This window comes from Spea bombifrons, chromosome 13, assembly GCF_027358695.1.
Source record: "Spea bombifrons isolate aSpeBom1 chromosome 13, aSpeBom1.2.pri, whole genome shotgun sequence".
Taxonomy (NCBI): domain Eukaryota; kingdom Metazoa; phylum Chordata; class Amphibia; order Anura; family Pelobatidae; genus Spea; species Spea bombifrons.
Genome location: NC_071099.1, coordinates 4,614,677 through 4,624,595, shown reverse-complemented (window position 1 = coordinate 4,624,595; position 9,919 = coordinate 4,614,677). Strand labels below are relative to the sequence as shown.

General features: G+C 38.7%; 1 protein-coding gene across 1 annotated transcript; it reads left to right on the top strand.

Annotated features, from left to right (window-relative positions):
- The first annotated feature begins 1,558 nt into the window (after nt 1-1,558).
- Nucleotides 1,559-8,634, top strand: SLC16A5 (solute carrier family 16 member 5). The gene is made up of 5 exons (XM_053453550.1): nt 1,559-1,694; nt 4,647-4,853; nt 5,184-5,327; nt 6,691-7,506; nt 7,990-8,634. The coding sequence occupies exons 2-5, from the start codon at nt 4,652-4,654 to the stop codon at nt 8,190-8,192; spliced, it is 1,365 nt and encodes a 454-aa protein (XP_053309525.1). The 5' UTR covers nt 1,559-1,694; nt 4,647-4,651; the 3' UTR covers nt 8,193-8,634.
- Nucleotides 8,635-9,919: the final 1,285 nt, after the last annotated feature.

Here is a 9,919-nt window from a genome sequence, read left to right as displayed (position 1 = left end):
AAAATATGTAATATGGGGTAATATGTAAAGCATAGATATGGCCTTCTGGAACATGACAAATATATATGTGGGGTATGTCTCCCCGTGCTGAGCATAAATTGAGGGAGACTGGTTAAAAAAGCAGGTGGTGTTCATATGTTATTGTTTCACAGGTAATATGTCAAAGGACAGTATATGCATCAAGGGTATATGTCAAGGTGTAGGATGTGTTTAAGAGGGGATATCAGTATTTCACAGTGTAGAATGTGCATCGAGGGGTATATATCAGAGTGGAGAATGTGAGGATGAATAAAATGCATCAGAAAGAATGTGTATCAGGGTATACTGTATATGAGAGTGCATAATATTAATTATTATTATATATCAGGGTTTAGAATGTGCATCAAGGATACAGTAGAGTGTACAGAAAATACTGTACATCACTTGGTTAAATGTCAGTGGATGTCTCTTGAAGTGTTGCTTTCTTTACCTAATTTAATATATGAACACATTTTCTCTGTTTGTATACACATCGTGGTGAGATGTACAACTGTAAAACATGATATGCTTATGTCTTCCAATCATAAAAAATAGAAACACCACAGAACAGACGAACATATGTAATCTTAGGTTCCAGCCAGCACCTTAACTACATAAACAGAACGGAAACCTGATAGCAGCTTGGGATTTGTAATATCTAACTTTAAAAACGATAAGGATCGTTGGAATCAAGTAAGTTTATATTAATTCTAATTGTGATTCATTGTTCACATAAAGTTGTATGTCCCCTTAACACAAGTAATTCAATTGTACATTGCTTATAGCCTCTTGTTTGGATGCTGTTTTGTGACAGTTTTTCCTAGTATTTTACAGGCCTTATAAAGTAGATACACAGATAGAGGCGTCTTCCTATTGTTGTGGCCTTATGAGATAATATTTAACACGGGTGTTTTACACCAGCATCATCTGATGGGGCAGCATAGAACAACAGGTGCTGCTGTATCTACCTACAAGGTAGCACCACTTGCAGATACATCAGTAGTGGCTGTTAACCTCACACAAGTTCACAGCTAAAAGACAAATGTGCCAGGAAATGTTACTTTCCTGCCAAAGCCGCGCTGCGCCACACCTGCCGGTCCCTGTGTGAGGAGAGCAACTCTACTAGCGAGACGTAACCTCTTTCTGGGAGACTCTCCCGCTTTATTTTAACTTACCTCTCTCTCACACACAAATGTCTTTCGTGTTTTTTTTTTCGTTCACGAGGGTATTCCTTCCCCACCAACTACATTTGGTCGTCTAATACTCAGTTTGTGTCAGCATTGGAGAACGTATCTCTTACAAAGACTGCACAACCTATAAATAATATATGTTTACATATAATATTATTCAAGTGCCATAGTGTTAAATATTGAAAACTGAAAGGTCATTTTTGTCAACCTCCATCCGCAGCTGATGCCCTCTTCCTTTATCCGTGGGCATGAGTGCTGTGTCACTGTTACCAGATAATAAATCCCTTTATTCAGGTTAAAGGGAAGGAAACACAGGCGTGTCCCGTGGAGGGAGGAGACCGCTTTTTACAATGTACACGCAGGTAGACACAGGGAACTGCCAACCTAATCTGGCCAGTACAGGTGCCCAGGAGATGCAAGGAGAGCAGAGTTTAAACAAGTAATAAAGCGCTCAGCAAAGAGAGGGATAAGAGAGTCCCTGCGCGGGTGAGTGTAACAGGCGTAACATACGGTCACTATTATTGTGTGTATGTTCTTCAAGCACTCTGAGTAGTTGCGGTTGTCCTTAACCGTTCATAATCCCCAACGTTATATATCTGAATGCTTTCTGACAGCTTCCAAAACTTTGCCAGTCCGCTCCCCTCTCCCTGTGGAGAGAAACCAGTTTATTATTAATACAAATACAGGAATATTTCCCATTAGACTTCATAAACTGCTCATTGATAGATTCCGTGGAAAAGATACAGTTTGGGTATTGTTCAGGAGATGGGTGGATTTGCATGATCCATCACACTACATCCTTTGAACAATGGCTGAAATAGTATGTCATGTACAGTATATGTACTTTAGAGGTTTTTGCCTTTTTTTGGATCAATAATAGGAAGGTTAGGTAGAAGGGTTGCACTTGATGAACTTAGGTCTTTTTTTTCAACCCTATGTACTATGTAACTATGTGTCACTTTTCATGTGTAATATATTTAATGTGAAATTATGTGAGAGACTGTCAGTACCGACTACTTTATATATTTATAAAAGTGATAATTCAATGATGTTGGTATGGATGTGATAACTTTTTGGATGTAGGACAATTAGAATGTTCCCAATGTTTTGTTTTATATGTATCTGTGTACTTAGTCTGTAATATGGTATGAACTGTGACATGCATGGGCTTCATGAGTTAAGTCAAACAGTAAAAGTTACTAAAACAAAATATTTTTTAGCAGCCTCCATCCCACCTAGTAAATTAAGTCTCACATGTACCCTTAAACACAATAAATTAAGTCAGTGGGGTAAATATGACTGACAACTAAGCAGCTGATGGGCAGCCCCACTTCACTACGAAAAAGTCTTTTTAGTAATTGTTAAAACGCATCACTGTTGGTTCCCCTCCCCAAATTCATTAAAAGTGATTGTGGGGGAAAAAACTGGCCAGAATATTTAGCTGTAAAGAGGAAAACCTCAAATGTACAATTAAAGGAAAACTAAAATATACCTTAGCAGCTTGCTTACATTCCATCATATTGTGGGAGGGGAATAAAAGACAGCATGCTACCAGCTTATCTATTAAGAGATTTGCTGGACCACATGCTTTAATGGTCAAGAGTGTGGCAGCTGCAGTTTAGCATTGATAAATGTAAAATAACGCACTTGGGACTTAAAAATCCCAAGGCCGGCTTTAGCATTGCGGCACTGTTTTGTCAGGGACAATGGAAGCATAGGCATTGCTACAGGGGGGCAAGGGGGGGCAATTGCCCCCCCCTAGATTATCTCTTGCCTCCCCTTTGCCCCACCGAATTTGGAAACCCCCCAGCTGCAGGACCTGGGAAAAATGGGCAGACTAGATGTACCAAATGATCCTTATCCACCGTCAAGTTCTATGTTTTGAGGTTTCTCTCAATTGTGTGCACAAGAGGAGCATAGAGAATAGCAAACTTGTAGAAATGTGCAGGGTTCTTTACCTTTATTTTGTTTCTTTAGCATAATTAGATAATTTAACCTAGCCTGCTATATCTTTCTGCATTCGTCAGGTCATTTCAACTACAAAATGCATAATGCTCAAAACATGTGTAATATTTGGACCAATGTTTTTTTTTAATGGAAATACAAAGTATGTTAGGAGTCAACCATGGCTCACTGACTACACCGTTTTGTCAACCTTCGTTGCAAATTTTGTTCTTGGTTGTGCAAAAAACACTGATCTTCATACTGGATATTTAACAATAAGTACTTCTAAGATTACCTCTGGGTAGTGTTGCACTTTAGTAATGTAACGTGTGCAGTTCAATGCAGTTCTATTTTTAATTTGCTTTAATGGTGGCTAAAAGAACATGGTAACAAATTAGTGGTCCTGTAATATAGACAGTGATCACTATAACAAGCTACACAGAGAGCAATGGGAAACAATATAACCCAAGCAATTCATTGGGTTGTGAAGAATGTCAGCCCAACTTATGGATACATTTTACTCATAAATTATCTACAACAAAACACTTCATCTGGAAATCTTGAGATTTGTTTAAACAGATTTAGCTCATGAGCACAGAAGTTTATGGTTAGTACAACTTGAACAAGGTAACCTTCTCAATGACATAGTATATGCATCATTAACCCCTTAATGACCAGTGACGTGCCAGGCATGTCATGCAAAAACAGTCAGTAAACGACCAATGAAATACCTGTCACATCATGGCATTAAATAAGCTTAGAACGGTGTTCCTGTAATGCCTTCGCTTAAACAGTGTTGCTGCACTGCCTGATTTAAGAGCTCAGGAAGCGATTAACAAACTCTTTGGCAAAGAGTGGTGGTAGAAAAGGGTTAAAATAACAACATTTGAAATACCTTGGGGCATCTAGTTTTCAATAATATGTTGCTTGATGGGGCAAACTGCATTGCCCACCTTCAAAGATGTCCCAACTACCACTTGGGGCAGAATTACCAGATTTGGAAAAAATGGTTTTGAAATAGCAAAAAGCTAGTCCTTAAGGGGTTAAATGTATCAATTTTAATTTTAAAACCTACTCCAGTAGATAAAAAAAATATGGATGTCTGCCAAGACACTGATACATTTGTAACAACAGTTGATATGGGTATTTTAATTGAGAAGTGATACTTCTCTGGAAGAAATCCCAGAATTGTATCAAAATGGGACAAAACAATTTCTGGTACAGGCAGTAAAATGTTTTAAAATGAATCCCTTTTTAGATGAAGCCTGAAATGCCAGTGCTCATTCCAGTTGTCTTTGTTCATGCATCTGCATTTTTAAGTATATGAGCTTCAACAAAAGTGGACAATGGTAATGGTATCCCAAATGTTGTGTTGTGAACATGTTTTCCACGTGTTCCTTGCATCTGTGTAAAAATAATGTTCTAGAAGTTATAACTGGTCATTATATGAATTATTTAAATAAGAGTAGACTACCAAATTATATTATATCGTAGGTAACATGGCTTTCGGTAAAATGGAAACCACTGATGGACCATGGTCATGGGTGGTGCTCGTTGCGGTTATGTTCATACATGGAATGACGCTAGGATTCCCTTCCTGTATCGGAGTGTATTACACAGAGCTTCAGAACTCTTTTCAGGCTTCCAACACAGAGACTTCCTGGTTCCCATCAATTATTATGGCTGTTCTTCATGCAGGAGGTGTGTATGCATTATTTACCATAATTAAAAAAAATAGTCAAATGCATTTTACAAATACGGTAGTTAGAATGTCAGTTATGGAGATAATTGCTTATGTCCAAAAGAATTTGAAAACCATGCCCAGGTGAAATTGCTGCAGAACAATTGAATATAAATAGAACATTTAAGAAAATAAAGTAAGCCTCCTTTTCATGTTTAAAAGACAATTTTAGGCTTCTATTACACTTTAAATGCATGACTCATGAACATATGATAAAGTGACACTTTCTGAAAAGACACGGACAAATCTATATGTACATTGTTTCCCACGCCTCATTTCTCTGTCTACAGGGCCGCTGTGCAGTATAATGGTTGAAAGGTTTGGCTGCAGAGTTACTGTAATGGTTGGAGGTGTCTTGTGCAGCATGGGAATGGTTACCAGTTCTTTCTCCCAAACAATTGTCCATCTCTATTTAAGTGCTGGACTTATTGGAGGTAGGTATCGAATGCAGGCTTTACTTATATACTTATATTGATTATAAGCCTTTTAGATTGTTAGCTTGTTTCACCAACAGCCTCCTCAACCGTTGTTTCTGTAAATCCAAATTTGCAATTCACTTGTTATGTCCTGTTTGCCTGCTGTGCAGCATTGTGGAATATAATGGTTCTAAATAATAATAGTTATACAATTATACAAGAAACTTATTTTTAAATCATGATCTTTTAAGCCTCAATTTGTTGCTGTAAGGTAAAATACCGTTAAACATGCTGTATAGCAAAGTGAACACTATATCAGACCTCATTGTATTCATATAAATTATTTGGGCAACTGCATTAACACACTTGACAATAAAAGTTGAAAATACAAAAGAGTTTTGTAATTAAAGCCTATTTACACCCTTAATCTGTTTTCATTTTCCCATGGTTATCACTTTAACCCCTATTATTCTATTAACGTTATGTGTATTTAAAACTGGGAGACACCTTAGTCTGCCTTTCTAGTTCATGTTAGTTTGTAGTAGATTAGAAGCTGGACCAAGATAAAACTGTGTGTCCCTACTGGAGAGAGCCCGTTTGCCTCAAATCAGAGTGGCCATGGGACTTTTAGATGATCCTCCAAGACCAGGGACTAACTCCAAGGGTAAACACAGGTAGACCCAAAGAAGTCTTTAACAGGTAGTTGGCTTACAGGAAAACTGTACAAAAAGCCAAGGTCAGGAAGCTGGAGTTCAGAGTAGAATGATAACAAGCCATGGTCCGGGAGCCAAGGTTCAGAATATTTGTATAGGAACACAGAAATGTACAAAGATAGATTACACTGTGGCACAACATAGGTAAGACCATCAGGGAGAAGGTGTCATTTGTATAGTGCTAGAGGGAGAAAAGGCACCAGATTTTGAATTGGGAACCAATTTCAAAGAGGAGTGACGCAATAGCTGGAGGGAGTCGCTAGATGACACATGATACTGGAGGCCTCCCTCATTGTGGGGTTGGTGGGGCTGGCTGCATGGAGCATGCAGGAGACAACACAGCGGATGAATAACAACATCGGTTTTTCTGTGTTGGCCCATAAAAGGTATACTGTTTGACTATGGCTTTGAGTTTCCCTTGGCTAAAATATTGGCTAATTGGCTATATCTATTATCATTATTCCTTTCTTTATAAATATTTGGCAAACTATCAAGAGGTAACACAATCCCAAGAGTTAGAAAGTGAAGGTCCTATAAATGTGCTATTTTAATGTTAATTATTAAATATGTATAGCCATGTAATACCAAATTCAAATATCTGAATTAGAGACATACATTTCACACAAAAAACCATTAATACTCGCTGGGATTTTTTCACTTTCCATTAGGTTTGGGTCTCTGTTTCTGCTTCCAGGCAGCTGTCACAGTGCTAGGATATTACTTCATCAGACGGCGGACATTGGCCAATGCTCTGGCTGCAACCGGAGCTTCGGTTGGAATGGCATTGTGGCCACTCATTTCCCAGTATCTCCTGGAAGCAATGGGTTGGAGAGGTTCCTTTCTTATCTTTGGTGGAATACTGCTTAATTGCTGTGTTTGTGGTGCTATCATGAGGCCAGTGAGATCCCCAACTCCTACACCTAACAAGGATTCCCATGTCACTGACTTGCCCACTAGTAAGCCCTGTACAGGTGAGGAGTTGGAACATGGTAAAGGTTTGCGGAGGTACCTGGCTATTGACCTCCTTCTTCATCATCGTCGCTACCAAATTTTCACAATAGGTGTAACATGGATGGTTCTAGGTTTTGTCTTGCCACTCTTTTACTTGGTACCATATGCAACAAGCAGTGGGGTCTCTGAATCAACAGCTGCGTTGCTGCTCTCACTCATTGGATTCATCAATATATTTGTGCGCCCTGTAGCTGGGTTAGTATCTCAACATAAAATGTTCTCTGGAAGGCTTATGTACTTATTTAGTGGGGCTGTGACTTTGAATGGACTCAGCAATCTAGTTTGTGCAGCCTCTCCATCATTTCCAGCTCTGGTGATTTACTGCACCCTATACAGTGTCTCAATGAGTGTCATTGGTGCATTAGTATTTCAAGTGCTGATGGACACAGTTGGAATGAAGAGGTTCCCTGGAGCATTTGGACTTTTCACCATTCTGGAGAGTATCACCATTCTCTTGGGACCACCTTTAGCAGGTTTGTGACAAAGAGTAGGGTTTGGGATATATTAAACCAAGGTGTACAATTAGTGTGTTAAACCCTCTCCAGAGAGAGAACACACTCAGACCTTATAATTCCACTATTTTCTCACTTCAGTAGATTTCCTTTTTATTTATTTCACAGTGTTATTCTTCTGTATGCATTATGGACACCAGAAGTAGCTTGTTTATGTATAGCAATTAAGCTCCTAACTTCCATAGCTTTGCCCCCACCAAAAAATAATAATAAAACCCCTTACTTCAATTTTAGTTTCATTCAAATGTGTAAATCTATGATAATTTACACTCTGTTATGCACCAGAAGATGTATAGGTTTTCTAGTTTTTTTCCCCTTTCTTATATTCAGACGATTGTTAGTTTGATTATTGTCAAATCCTCTTACTTTTAATCCTATGAAACTTTTAGATGTGTCTTACATTTTAGCTGTGTCTTACATGCCCTGTATTTTAATCATTTTCAGGATTACTGGTGGATATTACTGGGCAGTATGGCTTGGTTTTCTATGCCAGTTGCATTGCAGTGACGTCGTCTGGCCTTTTCATGGGTTTGGCCACCTTTGCAGTAAACAGGAAGGATGCAGCCAAGAAAAGTGAACAAAACAAAGCAGATGCCATAAGCAACAATGATACCAAATACTCTCCAGCAAGACAAGAGATGCTATAGGATGAGACTCTGTGAGAAGAAAAATCTAGCTCAGTCTTCAAAGAGTATGTTGTGACAAAATGAAGTCAATATTTCTGCTTTAGGATTTGGAGCAGGAACACTATTCCAACTTTCTGCCTTCACAAAGCTCAGACAAGAGGCCTCACTAGGTATCTCAGAGTGTATTAAGGACACTGCAGATAACTGTTGTCCCAATGGGTGAAAACACAATGTTAGCATGAGCTGTTTTTCATTTAAAGTGATGTCAGTGATGTCATCATAGAAAGGTCAATATCATATTTTAAGGATAACTGAAGTACATTCTGCTGCACTGAAAAACAATCCATAAAAATACAGCTGCTACGTTTAGGACATATTTAACAGCACTTCCAGTTGTAACCGCTGCACTTTAATAAATCCTTTTACACAGTGTTAGGTCCAGCTATTACACAATTCATTATATATGACCTCAATACGCTGTGATTAATGCACCAAAAATAGGACTAAAACGGCTACATATTGCAACTGGTGTATGACATTTCTCTTCCAGACTCAGGAAACTACATAAAGGAACTACCTCTTATGTCACTTTTGCAAATATATAACATTTTAGTAGTAAAGTTTTTTCCTCTGCAATGAAAACCTTTATTAAAGTTACTTCATTTATGTCTTGCAAATACCGTATTTGCTCGATTATAAGAAGAGGTTTTTTCCAGAGCAAATGCTCTGAAAAATACCCCTCATCTTATAATCGAGCTCGTCCTCTAATCAGACCTCAAATAGCTGAAAAAAAATGTCCGCTGGGGCCAGGCTGCTTACCGGTGATTTGGTCGCAATTTGCCCCCCTCCTTCTTCCTCTGGGGGCGGGGCCAGAGAAGTTGCTCGCACAGCCGGGCCGCTGCAGAAGTCTGCGAGTGAGAGATCTGCAGTTCAGGTAAGGGGTGGGGGAGGGTTTATGAGCAAGTATGTGTGGAATGAATGAGTATTTAAATGTTTGTGAATGAGTGTGTGTGTGTGATAGCATGTGTAAGGGGGGGTAGCATGGCATAGGGAGGCTGTAATCACACTCCTATCACCCCAAGGTTCCAGCATGTACTGGCTGCCTGGGCTTGATAGGAGTGTGATTGCTGTTAGTAGTATATATATATATATATATATATATATATATATATATATATATATATATATATATATATATATATATATATGTCCCTCCAGAAATGCCTTTTAACCCCCTATATGCCCCTCTGCCCCATGATATGCCTTTTAACCCCCTATTTGCCAGAGTGGCATATAGGGGTATAAGGCATATCATGGGGCAGAGGGGCATATAGGGGGTTAAAAGGCATATTGTGGGGCACAGTGGCATATAGGAGGGTATGAGATATTTTTGGAGGCAGAGTGGCATATGGAGGGTTAAAAGGCACATCATGGGGCAGAGTGGCAAATAGGGGGTATAAGGCATTTCTGGGGGCAGAGTGGCAAGCCTGGGAGCAGATGTGCATAACTGGGGGGGGGCAGTTGGCAAATAAAAGGAAATAAAAGCAAATATTTTTCTCAATCATAGCTTTTATTAAATATGAAAAAATAGTTTACATGAATAATATTTACTAGTAATACTTTTTTCCTATAGGGTAGTCTTATATTCAGGCTTTCTTTTTTTCCCTAAAATAATATTTAGATTTTGGGGGTCATCTTATAATCAGGGTCTTCTTATAAATCGAGCAAATACGGTAATACCAGTATGT